The sequence below is a fragment of the Seriola aureovittata genome, chromosome 9, assembly GCF_021018895.1.
Source record: "Seriola aureovittata isolate HTS-2021-v1 ecotype China chromosome 9, ASM2101889v1, whole genome shotgun sequence".
Classification (NCBI taxonomy): Eukaryota; Metazoa; Chordata; class Actinopteri; order Carangiformes; family Carangidae; genus Seriola; species Seriola aureovittata.
The window spans coordinates 17,454,466-17,475,921 of NC_079372.1; the positions used below are offsets into that span (position 1 = coordinate 17,454,466).

The 21,456-nt window shown below is 40.3% G+C and overlaps 1 protein-coding gene across 2 annotated transcripts in view; it reads left to right on the forward strand.

Moving 5' to 3' along the window:
• The window catches only part of LOC130175363 (copine-9-like), a 92,948-nt gene that overhangs the window by 16,931 nt on the left and 54,561 nt on the right, over positions 1 to 21,456 (forward strand). Inside the window, exons 1-5 of one of the 2 annotated variants that reach the window (XM_056385810.1) lie at positions 9,289 to 9,323; positions 13,563 to 13,666; positions 14,941 to 14,979; positions 15,360 to 15,433; positions 16,395 to 16,471. In XM_056385810.1, the coding sequence (XP_056241785.1) occupies positions 13,663 to 13,666; positions 14,941 to 14,979; positions 15,360 to 15,433; positions 16,395 to 16,471 (194 nt within the window). In that variant the 5' untranslated portion in view covers positions 9,289 to 9,323; positions 13,563 to 13,662. Of the gene's footprint in view, positions 1 to 9,276; positions 9,324 to 13,562; positions 13,667 to 14,940; positions 14,981 to 15,359; positions 15,434 to 16,391; positions 16,472 to 21,456 lie in introns of those variants that run through there. The other variant, XM_056385809.1, reaches the window with a different exon arrangement.

A 21,456-nucleotide genomic window follows, 5' to 3' on the forward strand; every position in this document is an offset into this window, starting at 1 on the left:
CAGAAGAGAGGAAAACAGATTTTAAAGTTTGACAGCAAGAACATGATTGGCTGGTTGAGATTCTGGTGAAATCTGATCGGTTTGTCGAAAACACTCGCAGTCAGTTGATTACAAGAAGAAACTGTGAATAACACACCGGCTGAGTGGCGGCTGTGGAACGTCTTGGTTTTTAATTTCAGCATCCATGTTAATGGGTTGGAGCGGACACACCGACTCGTGGCTGTGTCATGTGATCTAGAGATTCAGCGCCCTTCTTATTTTTCAAACATGACGCGCATCAAGGACTCCCATCAGCAGCATATCAGCAATACTACATAAGATAGACCTTTATATGTCACAGGCATGAAAAAATATTTTTTAAGCATTTTAGCAGCTGCATGTGGAGACTGACACTGACACTTTCTGTCAAAAAACAATCAAAAATGAATTTATAATCAAAATTAATTCAACATTCAAGCAGCCTTCAAACTCCATGTAGAAAAAAGATCTGGCAGTAGCAGTGACACAGCAGACATGCACCTGCGAGCTGCTATGCACACACAACGCAGGCAGTGTGCTCCCTGCATTACTGACCTAAAGATAGTTCTCCTGATTGAAATTACACTGAGATTCATTTTCAGATGTGGCTTTATGCACAAATGTGTGGAAACATATCACTTTGTTCTATTTTACAATTGCAATCACAATTTTAGTAAATAACGCATTTTTCCTGTTTCCTGTTGATTGAAGTTATATCACAGTTGACTCTCTCTGTAAACAATTAAGGCCAATATTCACTGGACAATGTTCAGTCCCTCGACCTGGTCCAGAGCCTGTTTCTACTCAGTCTTGACTCGATCTTTAAACTGCTCGGACATGGACTAACAGCTGTGTCATCAACATGTAGCACAATAATCAAATAAATCAGCCAATCATAGTTGATTTTACACTGATATTTTTTTCCCCACAAGGACTGGAGTTATGTAAGCCCTTTATGGAAAGTATTCATGCATGCTGTGTACCAATTACTGCTGTCAGTCAATGTTTTGGAGGAGGTGTCACTTTTTTAAATGATGGATTTTTTTTATTATTATTTTGAAACAAAGATCCTGTCAAACATGATGCTCTGCATTGCCAACAGTCAGCTGGATACGTATTCTGACCCTTTGTACATTCTCCCACAGTCCAGCCCTGACTGGGTTTTAACATATTCCAGGCATGTGTGACCTCGACCACACTGACGTTGCCCTTGGAGAGATGCAAACGTTTCTCATGCATTTCCAGAGCGAGTAAAATTCTTCCCTATTTGAACTGCACGACCGTTTGAACTGAAGAGATTATGGGTCGGGAGCAAAAAAAAAAGTTCTGTCATTTGGTCAGAAAGACAAACGCATCTATATGATACATTCTTTTAGCTCGAGATAAAAATAATGGGATTCATGAGATATTTTCCCTCTCATTCCCAATAACCATGAGTGCACAGTTCTTTTCTGTCAGTGACCTTTTTGCACTTCGAAAAAGTATAATTTCCTGCTCCAAAAGCTTTTCAGATTTGCTGTTAATCTGATACGATTTTAGATCTGAAGTATGACGGAAATCACCGATGACATTAGATCATTAAAAGTTAGAAAGTTTAAGACTGTAAAAATTTTGAGGTAATCTTTTGGCAGCCTCATGTTCTCATTGTGCAGCTCCTGAAGCTACACACAAGATTTATCTGGCTCTTTTATTTCTATCCACCACCATCTAAAGCGCTATCAGGCTCCCATATGAAACATCCCACTTCTCTTATGTAACATCATTTGCCGGTGGAGTACTGACAGTTTTCATCCGCATGCACGGGTGTTTCACTCCATTAAAATGTGTTGGCGAGATGGCTTCCCCCACTCCCACCAGTCCAGGAGTATTGAAAAGTAAATAATATTATGTGTGTGTTCAATCAATTATAATTATTCTTTTCAGCCTATCGTTGCAAAATAAGTCACGTTTATTAAATTTCACACACTACAGTATGTGATACTTCCTGTACATTCATTTTGTTGTGTGTGCTTCAGGACTGTGACTCACCAGCAGGTAGGAGGTAATGTTTTGTTATGGCACAGCAGGTGTGGTTTTGAGAGTTTGTTCCTTGTCCTGTTTTCGTGTCTGCTGTGGTTTTAAAATGACTCATGTGGAAGATACAAACATGGTGTGATTAAGGTTGGTTTTTTTTTATGTAATTACAAATGAAAAAGTTATTTTTGGCTTTTTATTACTTTTTTTCTACAAATGTTGCTTGTAAGTATCTGAGTATAGATTCTGTGAAAAAAACAGTAGGAAGGTGTAAAGCATAATTCAGGCAGTTATAATTCAACATAGGTTCAGTTGCTGAGGTGAATAAAGGCAAGGCCTGAGTCATAGCATCTAAATAAAGGTCACTACTCTCTAATTACCCCCGAAGACTCCTAATGAGATCTGAGGTAAGAGTGAGCAGCTCCTCTTGATTCAGACGTTCCTTGTCGTCCATCACACACCCACTGCCTTTAATCAACTTTGAAAAATAGCAATGTTTCAAAAGGTATCCCTTTAAGGTCAGTGGATATCCACATGGCAATAACATGCTGCAGGTACGCTTGCATTTAGCTTAACCTTCCTTTATGAGCATGTGTATTTAGGTTTTAAAGTAAATGAATGAACTTGATGCATGATACAAAATTAGCTACTGTAGTGTGGTTAATCACAGAGCATCTACACCTCCGCCTGAAAGTGGTTAGCTTACCATCAGGGTTGGAAGCGAGGGAATCAGCTAGTTTGGCAATATGGACTCAAATTAGGGTCAATAAGGTCTAGAGCTTTTAAACTGATCACAAATAATTCCAAAATAATTCCAATTTCCATTCAAGTGAATGGAAAACTGGTCTCACAATTTAGGACCCCACTGCATAGCAATGGTGAGGTTAAAGTCACTTGCTCTGTCTCAATTTCATGCACTTCCATACTAACACTTGCAATTGTGACTGCGTTTAAGTGCGTGCACATTGACAAGTACGCTAACGTGCAGTACACTGTAAGTACCCAGATGATGTACTCAAAACAGTCAATAAATAGAGTGTGAAACGTCTGTCACTGCTTACCCTCAACGGTCGCCATCTTGGCTACATAGCAGATGGTGAGGGACCACCAACATATTTTCAAACTTGTGAAAACGGCAACCGAAGAAGGAGGACACATAGATGACAAATGGACAGATAGACAGATGGCGGCCTAATTTCCATGTTGCATGACACAAGGGTCACACAGAAATTTCCGGTGATTTGACAAGGGCAGTGTGTGATTTGAGACGACGCTACCCTGTCGACATTCACACACTACCCTGATGAAACTGAAAACTCGTTGGTCTAACAATAAAGTTCTTCTGTACACTGCAAGCGTCGCTGGATTTTTAACCTCTTTTTTAACTCAATACATACAGTGAGTTTAATGTGTCTATATGTGAGTGTACTGACTGATGTATCTGATATGAGACACAGCAACTGTGGAAAAAAAAGGTGACTGGAAATACAACATATGGCTCTCTTTGACGAGCCGGTGAACATAGGCCTGCATCTTGAAGCATTTAGCAGCTACAGAGAGGTATTCTTCTCAGGAATTGCTGAAGAGTTAAATAGGGCTATGGGGCGTGTCTATATTGGACTTCCATTCATCAGGTTGCCAGAGGCATGACTACAAATGAATGCTAATGTTCTTGTTCCGTCTGCTTGATGTGTAAATAAGCAACCACTTGCAAAGGCCAGATCGACTACATAAGGGGATAATATGTATGATTCTGTTTTATTCACAGCTTCTTGTGGCCAAAAATGCAATTTTTAGATTCTCGTGGGCAATAAAACTCCCAAGACCAGAACTTGATTTTGAGATGTGGCGCTCTTTGCTTTTGCTGTGTAACTCTAGTGAATTAGGCCCATAAGAGGCGGGAGTTCCACAGAGAAACCCCTGCCTGGTTCTGGGTATCTCCCTTCATTGGCTCCCAGCCGGGCAGCTTTGTCGTAGCTGCTCCACTGAGGTTCAAGAATTCTCTCCAAAGATTCTGGGCTCCCTTGCCTTTATCCCTCTCTTGGCAGCAGAACAACAGATTAGCAGGGATGTGGTCCACCCTGCCTTACCTAAATTGCCGTGTGAGAGGTGTATCTGTGAAGGATTGCTGACAGCAAAGCCCTTAAACCTGGCCCTTCTTCTCTAGCTGAAATATGCCTCTGCCTGACTGTGTTACCCAGACCCAGATTTCCACTCCACACCTATTTTCCAAACGGTCGTCTATGTGTCTCATCTCTTTCATCCCCTCCTCTTCTGTGCCCCCCTTTCTTCATCTATTTCCCTGTGCTCTCTATTAGTCTTCCCACACCTTCCCTCCCTGTCCTCCTTAATGTTTCGTCTTGTCCTTTCTGCATCCTGCCCCCCCCCCCCCCCCCACAGCCCACATTCCCGCCACCCATCTACCTCACCTCACAGCAGCAGCTTATGCCCTCAGCCTTTAAGTAAGCCTGTGGCATCCTGTCTATGTGTGCCCACTCTCTGATTATTTTCCTGCAGTGAATATCCAGGAGGGAGCAGCAAGAAATCCCCAGTCGGAAAAAAAACCTTTACACAGGTGACTGTTGCTGTCAGCTCACGTGGTGCGAGCCGGATGAGTCCAAAATTACACTCTGCCATTTTCAATTACGCTCCACTCTGATGGGACAGAAATTTGAATATTGAAGGGATTCGAATGTCATACATGTAGGAGATTGCATGTTCTTTGCATCCCATAGCAATCTGTTAGAAAGATAAATTAGAAGTGAAGTGAATATTTGCTGGCAGGCACACAATGATTTGAGCTGCTGCCCCTTTTATCCTCATTGGCTAAAGTGCCTCTCTGGACCAAATTCATAGATATATAATACATATTTTAACAATTATTAAGGATACAATAATTGTTGTTTCTGCTGCTGCCTGTATTCTCATGTTTATTACACCAAATCATCACTATTTCACCAAATGAAATGCCATGTTAAAGGTACCACACGTCTTTTTTGATTATAAAGCAGGTCTAGGTTCTATATTAATAGTGTAAAAGTATCAAAGCACTCAGTCCACAGAGAAATGCACACAGCCTGTATGCAGAAACTGAGACATAAAACAAGCTGTCAGGACTTCTGTTACTTTGTGATGTCGTAACGGAACAGTCACAACGCTCAACTAAGGACTCTTACTAGTCTTTTGTTCGGCCTCTCCAAATGTCTTTTCAGCTTTTACTCTTTTATATTGATTTATGAGTTACACTTGAACTGAAAAAAGCAGCTTTACAGCTCTGTCTCCATAGCTGCCTAGGCAAAGCATATTTCCTCCATAATGTCCTCATATACACTACCGTCACACCGCCGCAGGTAAACGTTCCTTCCATGAATTCACCTCAGCGGCACCATCAGTCTCTCATCTGTATCAATCCCATTCAAAACTTCACAAGGTTTGACTTCACCTTCTCTTTCTCCTGATAATCCACTCACCATTCGTGCTGTCCCGGCCGCCTGATCACCCACCTCCCTAATGTCCCCAATGGTCTTGGATACTGCAGCTATGCACACTCCCCTGGCTGGCCTCAACCCACACTGGCACAGTGCTGGTCTGCCTAGAGGGTCAAGCTGTGAAAAGATTTAGCCTGGGACAGGGGAAGCTTGTTCCACAACTACTGCACCTCGACGTTGCAACACTGAAGACGGTCACCCCAATGCCTCCAAATGATCCAGCGGTTTGCACCAGAACCAGGCTTATGGCTCTAGTGTTACAGACTTATAGCTCCACACAAAATCCAGCCAGAGCATTTTAGTCCCGGTCTGACCGTCTGCTCTACTCATTTCTAACCTCCTGACTAACCATTGCCATTATGGAGGAGTTTTACCAAGCTACAGTAGTAGACTACAATCTGTTACCTGTGGTTGGCCTGGCTGTGCATCACTTAGAAAACAGTCAGATGAGGCACTGAGCCTGTTTTCTGATTGGCTGACTGATTTGTTGTTGCTAGAGCTCAAGAGAGAAGCCTGAGAGAGGAGATGTGAAACTACATTTAGATGGTTTTTGTTACTTAAAACCAGAAATATATATTCTATATAAAATATGTGACCTTTTTCATCAAGTTGACATGTAGCTGATAAAATGCTATAAAGAAGCTTGTGATTATAATCGCCCATTTGTGCCTGTTCTTCAACATGTTCCTTTTTGTTGTGTTTCTGCCAGTAAACTCAAGCCAAAATAACACCTTGTGTGTCTGACAGGCAAAATAGATTCGTCCATCACACAATGTTTTCAATGTCCCTAGGCAACGAGAAAGTTGCTGGTGGCCATTTGCTCTAGTGGCCAAAGATGATTGAACAATTCTTCTCTATTGATGTTTTAGAGAGTTTGATTTCTACCAGGTCTGGTGCGTACTGCCTCCAGGAAATATATATATATATATATATATATATACTGTATATATTTGTGCCATATGCTGTGAAGGCCAGTAGCATTAAGTGTAGCATTAAGCAATGCAGGTGGTGACTGACTGAGTCATGATTTCTCCCCAGGGCTTACCTTACTTGACTCGACTTGACTTGGTCACTGCTAATACCCGCTCTCAAGTACTCGCCCTTGACTCTTTCTGTACATGCCGAACTGCAGCCTGTACACCCAAGAATACAGAAGACGCAGCCTGGGGGCTTCAGTTTAGACAGTAGACTCAGAGCTAGTTAGCCTGTTATCCTGTGGATATTATTCCTGCATCCTTTTTTGAGATTCACTGCTGCAGTTTGGTTCATAGTTAAGACTACTAAATGACCAGCTATATTAACACTATAGCTCAAAACATTCGGAGGATAATGACACATAAATGGCTTTACTTCAGTCTTACCCTAGTGGCCTGAAAAGTGTGGTGAACACAAGGTAAAAATCCTGCACACTGTGCATCATTTCATCATTAATGAAGTGAGTATGTGAGATTTTTTCTTTTGTTGAGTTTTTGATGTTATGCACCTGTCACTAAGACATTTAGGTGTGCAAGAACATTTTTCGAAATATGCTCTTAAAGGTTTGCAACACCCACTACTCAAAAAATTAAATACTTGACAGGTTTGATATATCTAGAGGTCCTGACCCAAGTATACAAAGGCAACACATAACTCCTGGCACCTTGTGGCATCGTTAGGAATTAAGACACCTCTGGCAATAAATGAGAAATAGGAATAGCATCAACATGCTTAAAGGTGCATTGCTGGCAGGTATCAGGTATGCATGATTGCCTTAAGAACATAACAATTAAACTGTCTGAAGATGTCTTTTCTCTGTGCCACTGCGGCACTGTCTTCACTGTACGCTGCTAAGATGTGGATCCATGTGAGAACTTATTGCGATTTGTGCTCAATTCCCTTTCATTCATGTTCAGAGTCACCTAGGTACCCGTCCTGCAGCCACAGGAGTTAGTAATCGGGACTCGGGTTTGGAGTGACAACGAATTTCCTTTTGGTTGCTCCATGGCTGACCAGATGGGCTCTTTCCTTTCTCAGTCACTTTCCATAAAGCAGGCAATCAGTCAGGTTCATCGGACATGGCCAACACTGGTGTAACCTCGACGCAGATTAGTTTTAGCCCACTGTTCAGGCTGCTGTGATGTTACTCTACAACCTTGGGGAAACAACAAGGTCTCATATACAAAGACATACTCTCTGTCTCTTGAACATCATTATTTCAGTTGTTGGGGCAGAGAGAGCACTGGTGTATGACTTTGATACAAACAGATTAAATCCCTGTTGCGCATTTGCCATGTGTTCTGTAATTTAATTGGAGGCTAACATGTTATTCACCAACTGATTAACTTGTAGTACTCAGACTTACAAAACCCTCTTAAGCAGCATTGTACACTTTCCATATGATTAACAGTCTGACAAAGGAAAGATTGTTTTCTTCTTAAGACGTAATGCCCAAAAGCCTCTCTCCTGCTGCCCTATCTCTGTTGTCTCCGCTCTGTTAATTGCTCATTAGGAGGGAAAATGTGGTTTTAATCGTCTGCCAGTCTGACAGTCTGAAGTTCATTAGAGCTAATGTCCAAACTTCACCGAGGCACAAGGGGCGGATGGTGCCCGTCTAGACATAAACAGCAAAAACTCGGTTAATTATTAATACCTCCCATAAGAGCTTTTAGTAAGTGTTGTTTGTTTGCTTATTCATGCACGTACGTGTGTTTGATCAGTAACATGACAACATGATAACTTTTTTGGGTTATAATTGGGCCGTCTTTGCTCCACTGCATATGTACGCAGTTGTTCTCAAAGAAAAATTTTGTCTCAGAAGACAAATGTAATGTTGGGTGAACAAACCACACTAAGACTTTATAAACAGAAAACCATGAATAATGACTAGTTAGGGGACCCATAGTGAAACTTAGGCTTACTCACTACTTTCAGATCACTGAGGCTATAGCTGAGCTAACAGCTTCGTAAAGGTCGTAATGCCCATTGTAAAGAAAACCAAACTGATACATAGATAAAAGTTCATCTTAAGCAGCCGTGGTAATGTAATTGTAGTAAGGACGGTGTCGGAATAATAAAAAAATGGTCAGACACTAATGCTGTGCAAACAAATTCAAAAGCTCTGTTGGCAATACTGACTGTTCAGGTCATGTGCTTTTCTTGAATAAGAAAGAAATATCCATTTTTAAACACAGTCCCTGGTTTATTAGTGTGTTTAAGATCACCAAAGTTATTAGGATTCATATTCTGGGGAACACAAATGTCCGTACAAAAAATGTATCCAGTCCATCTTGGAGAAGATGGCGCTAGATGGAAAGTCAGGGGCTCTCCCCCATGAATCTCTGAATCAAATTCCATGACAAATCATCCAAGAGGTGTAGAAAACACGTCGTGTTGGGGCATTTGGGGCAAATGACTGATTCTGTTGTTTTTCTTGGAGCCAGATGATATGTTTGATGTGGTCTGTATAACAATGCCATATATACACAGCAATTCTGCCTCTTCGTAATTATAGACATTGATAGGGGGGAGGGAAAGTTCCTCTGTGCTGTTGTAATGTTTAATATTAAGGAATTACTGACTTTGCTTCCAGCTACTCCAGATCTAATGAAAACAGAGTATTGATTCTTACCTGAGTCTTTTAATATCAGTCAGGTGCTGCAGGAGCTAACATGTAAAAACCAGCAGACTAATCACTAAAAATTTAATAGCTTTTTCTTCTTATTTTCTTCTATTCTTCACGCTTCCCCTTTGGCTTCTTCTCCATCTCCTTCCCTTCCAGTGGTCGTCCTGTATTTGCAGGCTGTGGGAACCAAAGAGTGGAGGGAGGTGAGTTAAGATATTTTTGGTCCTCCAATATCAACATCCAATGTTTCTGTCTACCTGTCAGTGTATAGCCTGCGTGTCTTTTCTTAAGAATGCTATATAACAAGTATTAACTTCAAGTTAAAGTCCAAGAGGCGAACTCACTGCAAACCCCTGAGAACACTGTTGTAGAAAAATTTAAAGTGTCAGCCTTTGCACTTGCCCACACAAGTGTAACTACTGTCTGAAACTGAATCAGGTAGGAGAAGAAATAAAACCATATAACTGACCCCATTAACAATAGAGGTTAAAGAATGAATAAATAAATAAAAAGGGAGTAATTATATCAGGCTTCAGAAGTTAGACAAAGGGAATTCACATCATGTCTCAGAGCTAAGAGAAAAGAAGGGTGATTCTTTTTCAGTTTCGTAATATGGACCATCTGCTCCACCTGACTTGCTGCTGTCTCACCCTCTGTCACTCCTTTTTAAGGCGGGGTCGTGTGTCCCTCCATTCATTACTGCATTTTTCAATTTCTTCCCCTTTTTTTTCTTTCAGTACATATTTCCAGCACAAAGACACATTTCCATGTCATCTCTTAGCTCTATATTTCCTTCATCTGCCTGTCTTCCTGTGGCGTCCTGTCTTCAGTTGATGCACTTCCTCATTTGCGAATTCAAAGTCAACACTGATGTGTCAGCGCGACTGCTGATCCCCTCACTTCAAGACGCCTCACACCTTTTTCATGCCATGTGATGGGACTTAATCAAAAACACGGCATGAATTGCGCCGCAATCAGCAGAGTAAACATCTCGCTGCCAGCCGCGCACATATTGACACCATGAGCAGATAATTGTGCTCCAATGGAAACCTTATAAATTCTTTGTTTGCTTTTGACAAGGTAGTTTTCATTATGACAATACTCGATTAGGGCTGTCACAATATCAGATTTTCACTTCATGATTATCGTGGATAAAAGAATTCATGGTAATGATATCTATAGAAAATTAAAAACATCAGTCGAATTCATCTCTAACTTTGTTTGTCTCTTATTTGCCAAATGAATTCTATTCAAATACTATCAAGGTTTGCCCTGACAGGAATATTTCTCTTTGGACTTTTGGTTGATTTCCTGATTTATTTTGAAATTACTTCCCTTGTGTGTCTTATTTTGCCCTGCCCTAATGTGTTTCACCTATGTTCAATTACCCTTGTCTCACTTGTGTGTATTTAGTCTTTGTGCTCCCTGTTGTCCTTGTCAGTTCGTCTGTTTGCTTCAGTTTGAATTTGTCAGTTCCCTGTGTCTCTTGCTCCAGTGTTCCCACTATTTTTGGAGTTTCTGTTTTGCTTCCGTTTTACCTGTGAAGTTTCCAAAGATCTTTTTTCATCAACCCCCTTTTCATTGTGTGAGATGTAGGCTAATACATTCCATATTTTATTGAGGGTCAAATAGCAATAATAGGTCAAATAGCAAAACTACACAACACACACAAATGTTTGAGCATTCAGAAACATCAGAAACAAAGCACGCCAGGATGCCAAGGGATCGAGTTAAAGTTACCCATCACAGCCGTAACACACATATGCATGAGCATTGCTACCAGCAAAACAAAGCCAGGCTGCCCTACAAGCTATCCAGTCCTCAACATCCATGCTACCAGTGAATAATACAGTTACTGTAATTGGGAATAGCAGCCCTTACATTAACACAGAAGCGACGGCAATTATAACATCATGTAGTTATCTTAATGAATGATATAGTAGTACAGCATAATTTTACACATGATCCATGTTGATGAAGATACAAAACAACTGGAAAATGCATGGCAAAATAACAGTGTTAATATTTTTAGAGACCCCAGAATTTTACAAATCAGGGGGGCCCATGTCTTGTTAAGGGGAGCCGAAATTCACACTTTGTTTGCTATATCATCACTCGTAATATCCCACTGAGAAATGATGGTTAAGAAGAGATCAGGTGCTGGTCTGTAAATCAGGGAGAATAATTTGTTTTGGTGGGTGGATTTGGATGACATCAGAGCCGATCTGGCATCACTAGAATGCAGGGAGGTGGAGAAAGAGTCTGTAACAATGACTGAACAATACGTACAAAAAAGAACAATTACAATATCAATATCAGTATATTGCAACACATATTCTGAAGCTCCAGTGTGTTGTCCCCCTGCTGGTCCATATTCTTTTTTTGTGGTTTGTGTAACATTATTGTAATTTTGTGCTTCTTTTCTGCCCATTTACTGCTGCAGTTGCATCAGGCTGTGCACCAAATTGTTCTTTGATCACAAGTGGTTCCATATTTTCCAGCCAATGGATATGATCCTCCACTTCCAGGCTCCCACAAATCATCTGTGGTGGCCAATGGAAGACTACAGATGGACCATTCTGTGTGTGTGGTCACAGGCACAGAAACCAGAATAAACAGCTGGTCGCACCAGCAATTAAAACTGTAAAGTTTTGTGGTGGAATCAGTGTATTTCAATGGAATTGGCCACAATAAATGCATTCACTGAAGGAAGTGAAGTGAATCTAAATGTTGAGCTTCATGTTGAAAAATGCCACTATAGGGGTACGCAGTGCGTTAGAAAAGTGACGCCAATGGGTCCTGACCGAGCGTCTAAATCTTATATAAGTTGGGGGAGAGAACAAGTTGATGAGTTCAACCTTAACACCCAATTTTCTGCCCAAGTTAGAACAGTTTTAGTTATTTCACAAGCGATTTCTGTATTTCAGTTTTTGGCTGAGCTTTTCTAACGTCTTTGAAGTAGATGGGGCTCAGCTGGAAAAAATATGCTCTCACAAACTTCCAGTGTGCCAATCAGAATTAGGCAATGTTTGAATTAAAAATGTGTTGGGTGCTTCTCTTATGTTGCCAGGCTGATGTCCATCAACTTCTACTGAATTAATCTGAATCAAAATGCTATCAAACTAATACTGCTATGACCATACACAGTGATGTTGTGGTAGGGCTCTACTGCTGTACTTTTACTGTAATACCCAAATGAATAAACCTAAGTAAGCTTTAATAACCAGTCGTCAGTTTGAGACCTGCAGATTTCCTAGACAACAAATCTCTTCAAAACCTCAACAATACATTCCTTCATGAAGACTTTTTACTAATAAAACTATAGTATGGTAATCTGTATGAGCCCCATTTCATTTTCCCAGACACAATGGATTGCAAACCTTGTACAAGTCAACACACAACAACTGTGCACATAACACGAATAGGAAACAATTTTAAAACCCTTATTTTGTTCACCACTGTTGTTATTATTTAACTGTTATTTTGACCTTGAGTGGGTTTCTCTGTAAACCAGTGTGTTTTTGGATCCTGAATAAATCTTCTCAAAGGCTTACTGAAGAACAGTAAATCAAAGGGGTAGGAACCTATAATACACCCATTTCTTAGTCCTATATAGCCTATGTTGAAACCAATCATTGTTTTTCCAGATGGTCCACGTATCCTCCTAGGACAACCCAAAAACATTTCCCCTGGTAACAAGGAAATTCCCTAACCTCACCCACAACACCACCGCACCTATTAACCAATCATGCCTGAGTGAGATTATACGATTATTAGACAAAAATACAAAAAAACTACAAGGACATACCACAGAATTTCCCCTCCGGGTCGATAGGGCAGGTAGGTTCTGAGGTCCAATACACTCCCCTGCGAGGCCTTCGTAATGGATAGGCAGGGGACGCAGCTGATAGCGTGGATTATGTGCGCTGGGCACTAAAGACATGAGTCGAGGTATTGAGGCAGCGGTGAAGCAGTGCCAAGATCAATAGCTCATTACACGCTGCTGTCGGGCCAGGCCGTGGAGGCGAAGCTGGCAGTCCACTGGGGGGATTACCGGTGTGATTGTCAGGGAGATGGAGAGACGGCCTGGCCCAGGAGGAAGGCTGGGACTGGGACTTTGTGGGCTCGCATGGTGGAGTGCTGGCTCTAATGTTGCTCTAATGTAGGAGGCTGATTTCTCTGGGGACACAAGCTTTAGCACATTGCACGGTGAAGCTCAGTGTGATACCGTGTGGTGGTTTGCAAAGGAGTTTTATATTTATGGATTCCAATCCTGTGAGAATGTTACAGTGGTAATATGGGTTTCTGCTGAATCTCATGAATTTGATTCACTTCTTTCTCCGGTGTATTGTCTTAATGTGAGCTTAATGACATATATTGACTCTTGAATCAATGCTCCTATTACCACCGATTATCACTTTGTTATTTATCTATTTTTGTAGTTTGGCAGGACAGAAGTAATCGATAACACTCGGAATCCCGATTTCGTCAGGAAGTTTGTCCTGGATTTCTTCTTTGAAGAGAAACAAAATCTAAGATTCGATGTGTAAGTAGACTAACACACTAACCTTTTCTGAATAAATATGAATTATTTTTTTTCTAAAGTTGGAAACATCCTGCTATGTTTATACTCAAATGTGGATTCAAGCAACGACCCTAAGATAGTAACGCCTTTGATTACATTTGAATAATTTCTCTCTCTGAAGGTTCTCAGTTTGGTGAAAAGCTAATTTCTCTCCACTAAAATAAATGAAAAAGCCAGTCTTTGCTAAAATCAGATGTCCAATCATGAAAGGAGTATCTTTATTTTTCATTAAAAAAAAGCCCTCTTAAAACCACTTGTCAGCCCCACTGATTTAAATTGGCGTCTGTATATCCGTTTGGCTGTTTTGTATGCTTCACCTACCTGTTATCCTTAATCAATGGAAGAGAAAGATCACTTGCACGCCTCTGTGGGTTTAATAAAAGGCACAGAAATGTGCTTTTATTGCTCAGTGGAGTCTGTAGAGCAGTAGCTTGTATAAAGTTTAAAGGGGGTTTGTTTGAAGAGGAAAGCTGTGATGATGCTGTTATGTCACAGTTGAGCACCCCTGCTGCTTTGCAAGGTCATTTTCCAATATCCAATCTTCTATATCCAAATTTTGCTAAGCAACGCAGATGCTTTGGAAGTGAGAGGTTGAACTTAGCAGAATGTTATGCTAACTTCAAGATAACAGCACCGCTGGTAATTTGTAGCTTAGCTTAGCATTAAGAGTCAATGCAAAAGGAACTTACTAGCCTGGCTCTCACCAAAATTTTTAAATATTTGCCAGCACCTCTAAAGATAGTAATTAAAATAATTTATCTATGGTTGCTGGAGCTATTTCTCTGTGCCAGAAACAGACAAGCAAGTGTATTTACCAACATGTCAATGTATTCTCCTCTTCTGAACACTCAACAGCAGTGTTGCCAACTACCTTCAATGAAAAGTAGCTAAAGAAAACGTAATACACTAATTAGCATGCTAATGCCTCCTATTTGCATTCTCCCTAGTGTTAGCCTGTTTCAGCCCTTTATCTGTTTGTTTCTCTCCTATTCTCTGTGCCCACATATACATTATCTAAGAGACTAATACAGCCAAATGAATGGAATGTAGGTATACGGTTTATCAGGTCAGAGAAGTTGCTAAATCTAGCCACAAAGTCGTTGAGTTGGCAACAGTACTCAACTAAAACCAGTGGATCTCTACATGTTTTCACTTTCTATCTCTTTCAAATGCCGTCTTGGGAGTTTTTGCATCTTATCACCTACTGTTCATTTATCTATTTATTTTACTTGCAGGTACAATGTCGACTCCAGAAGCTGTAATATTTCCAAACACGTAAGTACATCATGTCGACCTCAGCTGACAGCTTCCATCAGGCCTCAAATTTATCACATTGTATTCAGCATTACTATAATGTTAAGGCTAATTAACAGTGAATTGGTGCAGCAAATGATGATGATTCAACATGAATAAAAGTATTTAGTATTCTTTAAATCTGTCTTTTTTTTGTCTTTCCTAACAAAATAAATGACATGGGAGAACAGAAGGTGAGTGGTTTACGAGCAGATTGTGTTGTCTTCATGAGTCCTGGTGTCACTTCACTTTTTAGTTTCCAGTATATTTCATTGTCCCCAGAAGTGTCTTGTATGTTCTTTTGTTTTTCATTCACTTTAATTTTATTGTATTTTTCTCCCATTCTTTCATCTTATTTCATCAAGGACAAACACCAACTCCTGGAAAGCTTCTGCCATAGTGTTGTTCCTCATTTTGTCTTTATCGTTCGCTCAGGTAAACCAACTTTCAGAACTCGACTTCAAAGCAAAAGCAGCTGTTGTTGTTTGAGACAGTACACCACAGCAGATTGTGCATGTCAGGACATTCACAGGAGCTACAACACACATACCGTGTTTGCGGGACTCACACCTACACCTGCTCACGCCCACACACACACACACACACACACACACGAAAAACAAGCATTAGCAGGTAGTGCTCTGCCCTCGTTGCTGTGCAGGAGTTTTATTGTATCGTGTCATCTCTCTGCTTTTTTATGTTACCATATGTTTTTCTCTGTGATATGTGGGTTGGTTGTAAAGTCCAAAGTCTGTTGTTCAATGAAAAGGCTGAGTGCAGGAAAAAAAACCACTTTCTTTTCTACTACGAGGACATGTGCTTCATGCACAGAGTGGCCCTTTTAAGAATAATCAATCGGCCAACAAGTATCTGAATAATATGGCCCACTAGGACTTCCTGGGCTTGACCTAGTTGGGCTAATGCATATACATAAAAGGTGAAATTAAACCCTAAATTTATTATTTAATTTAAAATGACACTTCAATAATGTGAGATTAAACTTTAATGGAACTTTAATAACTTTAATATCTCTATTACTACCCCTTTTGATTTTATAGTCTTTGAAAAATGCTATTGAGCTCAAGTGTTAATCCTGTTTATTAAAGCACAGAAGGTCCAGAAATGTTTAAAGTCATTAGTTTGGTGCTCATATATTTTAATGGGGTGCTTCCCCTGTGCTAACTTATGATCTAACCCTCAAATAAATGGGTCTCTGTCAGCGCTGAGCACACCATGGCGTCTTGGACCACGCCTGCATTAAGCGGGGCATTATTATTGAATCTGCAGGTTGTATTTATGTTTCTTCTCTGTTTGTTAGAACCTGATTTGATCCAGGACTTGCTCTTGGCCCTGTCGTGCAGTTAATTCCCTCTTTTCGATCCTATGTCGCCCTAAGGACTTTCTTGGCCAGACCTTCTGTACCCTTGGAGAAATCATCGGCTCCACGGGGGGAAGGCTGGAGAAGACCCTCTCGTAAGTCTCCGCCAGCATCCTAGAATCCTGTTCTGTTATATCAGTGAGAAATGACTGCATTGTTCAGGTTTTGAATCACATTCGTAATAGGAAATATGCCCATAAATAATTTCTGCAGTTGGGCAAAATGAAATGAGTCTTCCTCCGTCTCCTGTTCCATATTTATTGATGGCTGGTGTGAGAAACAACACTATATGAGCCATCTCACTAATGCGGAGTTATAGACTCACCAGGTTTAAATTGCCTCATCTATTATATTGTTTGATCAGAGTGTGAGAGGCCAGATCACTGCATACTGAGCTCTTGTTGCTAAAGTAGTATTGAGTTTTTATTATGCTAGACAAAAAGGACTGAAGCCTGCGCCAGCATTTTGTTGTGAGCAGCTTTGCTTAGTGACAGATAGATATAAAATCTGCTCATATTTTCTATTTTGTTATATGAAAATAGTGGAAATTGATGCTTTGGAAAATAGGATACATTCAAACCCCCTATTTTTATTGCATTTCTACAGTGTTAGATAACACGCTGCACTTAAAGGAGTGAAAGGAATGCTGGGAGACAGAGAAAGATGTGAAGTCAGAGAGGTCACGAGACGGATTTGAACTCATTTTATTGCAAGGACAAGATATGGCGAAGTCTGCCTTTACACTATGGAGCTCATCATGCAGGGGGCCGGGAGACAATTCTTCACTTCTCAAGTGATCACAGTAGCACTCATTGTGGAGCAGCATCTGAATCAGGAGCTGAATAGTATAGACTGAACAAGTGTAACTGGAGCAGAGCAGCACTTTTCGCAACATGGGGGAAAAAAAGCTTTTTCTGATTAGTTTGTCCCTCCATTAGTGTAGCAAATGAAATGTGATCCCTTATTTTTGGAAGGAATAACTTCATCAAAAATTGTTTTTGAGGAGAAATTACAACAATAATGTACAGATGTCCCATGACCATCTAATAATGATTTTGAGATTCTATTAATAGAGACAAAGCGCAATGCAAGATAGAGCAAGGGGGCATGAGGAGGGAAAGTTTGTGACGCTTTGTTTTCGAGCTGTTTCTCACTGACAGGCTGGAGTGGGCTACTTGTCTGTTTGTCTTGACAGTTTCAGCTGCGGCTCTGTGCCCCTCTGAAGTGTCGCAGGTGGTGGTGAAATGTGCGGTGTCAGGTGGTCACCACCACTTTGACACTTGTGAAAAGAGCTGAAGCTGAATCTGTAACCAAACAACAAAGTTAGTCTGAGCTAGAAATACTTTTGCTCACACAGTATTCGAGGCAGGCCTTTCCCACATGTGAGTTGGGATTTATGCTCACTTCAAGGACTGCATCTAATGATTACTGTCATATTCATTAATTTAGAAGTTATTTTCTTGATTTCTTTATTTTTGTCAGAAAATGTTCATAATTTTCCCAGAATCCAAAGTGAGGTCCTCAAATGTTTTTTGTTTTTGAACCAACAGTCTAAAACCCAAAAGCATTCAGTTTGTAATGATATAAAACAGAAACAAGCAGAAAGTGCACACATTGTGGCAACTGGTGTGTTGTGGTGTGTTTGGCATCCCTGCCTGTAAAGTTACTCAAAGTGATAAATCAATTATCACAATAATGTTTTGGGCAAATGCGTCCAATTGATTAAATTACAGTTTCAGCTCTACTCTCTTCAAACTAATAAAAGTTAATTATATTTGCATGTTAGCATTGGCAGCACAACTTCATACCTGAGGAAAAGCTTGAATCTTGAATGTCACAGTTACAATTGAATCAAAATAAATCATTACAAGTGTAAAGGTGGCTTTAGACAGTGAGCATTTGCTGCCGCCGCCTCTTCCATTGTTTTCAATGTACGCCGAAACATCTGCTGCCTGTTGCAGCAGCAGCAGCAACAGGGAAAAGGCAGGAAGTGGCTCTGTACTCCTGCCATTAGAGTTCATGGTGGTTAAGCTTTTTCAACTTGCCGCTGCAGCTCACTTTGTGGCCATGGCACAGAAACTACAGAGAGGGAAACGATACAGGAGCTGATTTGAAAGGTGCTGCGTGCAACATCAGCTTCAAAGTCTAATTATGCAGCAGCCTGTGATGTAGGGGGTTCGAAGGATCGGAGGTAGCAGGGTTCTGTCACAGCGGCATTTCACCCTGCTGCCACTGATTCAAAATAGACAACACTGATGTTACCAGGCAGCTGCCACAATGGCAGCCGCTCACTGTCTGAAAATGCCGTAGGAGTTTACAGACATGCTAGCTCTCTTTTTAAGGCTGTGCTTTGGCACAGCAATGCTTTCAGCTAAATGCTAACAACAGCATGCTAACATGCTCGCAATGATCAAGATGCTAATGTTAAGCAGCATAATGTTTACCATGTTCACCATCTTAAATTACTACTTAACTTTACAACAATTCTTCCTCAGGAGGAAAAATGACTGTGTGTATTAACCCATTCAAAAGTCATTGAGACATCTTACTCAAAACCACAAATGTCAACCTCAAGGAAAATTACCAATTTTACCAAAGTCATTAGGGTACATCATCTGGGGACCAGGAATTGTAGGCTACATAATTTTGATCCAATTCCTTTTAAGATATTCCAAACTAGAAGTGAAAACTTGACCTGCTGGTGACACCAGAGGAAAAGTCGGGATCACCAGAGTCAGACTGGTGACTATAAATATGTATAGAAAACATCATGGCAACCCATCCAGCAGTTGTGGAGATATTTCATTTTGGACTAAAGTGGTGGACAGTCTGACACTGCCAGCCTTAAAGCTGAACCACTAGCATGACCAAAACAATATTATACCATTGGACCTTATCATTTGCAGTTCATATTCTATTCACTAGTTACTATCCAATTTCTAGTTTGCTAATTTGTACTCACAACCATTTTTGTCCTTACCCATGGAGGTTTAGCTCAGCCATTGGCAACAGCTCTGCCTATAAACAAATACTTGTGTGATTATAACACCAGCCTGTCAGTAGAAAGTCCGTCTGGGTTTGTTGAGTTCTTTCTGGAATGGTAGTACAGTATATGAATCACTGCCACTGACTTCAGCTGGACTTGGAGCTGAGTCCAGTCAACGAGAGGCCAGTTTGTGGCCCCTGCAGCTGTCCCCTGCCAGTAGCACTATTGACATGTTTTAGAAAGCTTATCATGCTCAGACAGATCAAACAACCAGCCGGCTATGACCCGCTTTCAACTCAAATGCCACATAGCTGGGTGAGTGAGGGGCAAAGAGGAAAACAGAGAGGGAGTGGAAAGAGGGAGTGGCGTTATGGCATTATGTGAATGTAAAGTGAATATAATGCCAATGCCTGAAGACATACAGAAATCCAGAAATAGCCATGAAAGCTGAGACATCCAGACCATAATTTATGCACAACTCAGAGTTTGCAGGGTTAAAAGAAGACATATGAAAGGCTTAAGAAAAAAAAACAAAAACAGAATGTTAGACACACACAAATGTCGGCAACATAAAAGATTAATAGATTTATGTTCCCTATTTTTTTTAATTAAATTGACTTTTAAAGGTAGGTACAATTACTCACGCTCATCACAAACCTGCCATAGGTTCCATGTGATTAATCATCTTTTCTTTTCATCCGCTAATGAAATTCTCCTTGAGGAGAGAAATGAGAAAAGTGACATATGTGAAAGGTTACATACAATAAGACCCCTGTCTGAAGGATTTTTATAATGACTCATTCTGTGATTAATGGGGGACAATAGAGCTTAAAAGACACTGACACGGTAGATTCTCTAACACTGAGAAGATAACGGTCTGATCTCACCATCAAATGAGGGGATGTCTGTGGGAAACCACTCGGAGCGTGTTGGAATTTAAATTCACTATATGTGGTAATACTTTATTTGTATAGTCTGCGTACAGAGTTTACAGAGTACTTGTGATATTTCCAATCCGTTCAGAATCAGCCAATCAGAAGAGAGGCTCTGAGAACAAAGTGGTGTTGCATTGCTACAGCCATTTCATTACCAATTAAAAAGCCATGAAGCTAAATGTTAACTCTATGAAGTAAAGTTCTTTACATTTGTTGGCAAGTGTTTGTCATCAGATACTGATGTTGGAAAGCTAGAAGTCGACATTTTCTTGGAGCACACGGCTCCATGAAGAAACAAACAATAAACACTTTTCAAGTATCATTTAACACCTCTTACTCATCACTAGGAGTCACTGGAAAGACAGGAGCGTGAGTCATTAAAGGTGCCCCGTTGTGTTTCTGTTTACATTAACTTTACCTCCTCAAAATGCATTGAATTTTTTACTGGAGCCTAGAAAAACATGATATGAATTCCCCTCATCGCAAAACATTTGCAAAGCCAATTTTAGGAAAAATCTAAAACTTGTGTTTTTGTTCCAGCTCTAATGTTGTTTACTTTCTGACAGTCTTCTTATTTTCTGCCTTTACTGGTGCAGTACTGTGTACTTTGACAGCTGGCAGGAATGTGTATGTGAATCATTATACATGTGCATTAGAACAAACCAAGTGAGGACCTATTTGTACAAACATTTCTCTGTATTTGGTACCTTGTTACCTTCCCAGTCTGATTCAATCAAAACTCCAGGATGTATTGCATTAAAGCAATATAAATAAATATAGCCCTCCACTTGGGTGCTGTAGTAGTAATTTTATTCAGTCATCATACAAAACATAGTCAATATAAACAACATAGTCAGTAAAAAATCTTATATAAATGATATTAGCATTGTTCTATATTTTAAGAAAAGGAAATCATTTACACTTATAACCCTCAAAAGGAGCTTTGCAAACCATTCTTCTTGAAACCAAAAGCAAGTTACACATTTTATATTAGCATTGTTCCACAATTTAACCCCAGCAATAGTTACACACAAAATACATCTCCTTTTAATTAGTTTTTTTTAGCTTTTTGTACAGTGAATTTACAAATACTTTTCTTATAGTGAAACTTTTCTCCACAGTCTGGGATAGACATTGATTTAGCTCTGAACATGTTTAT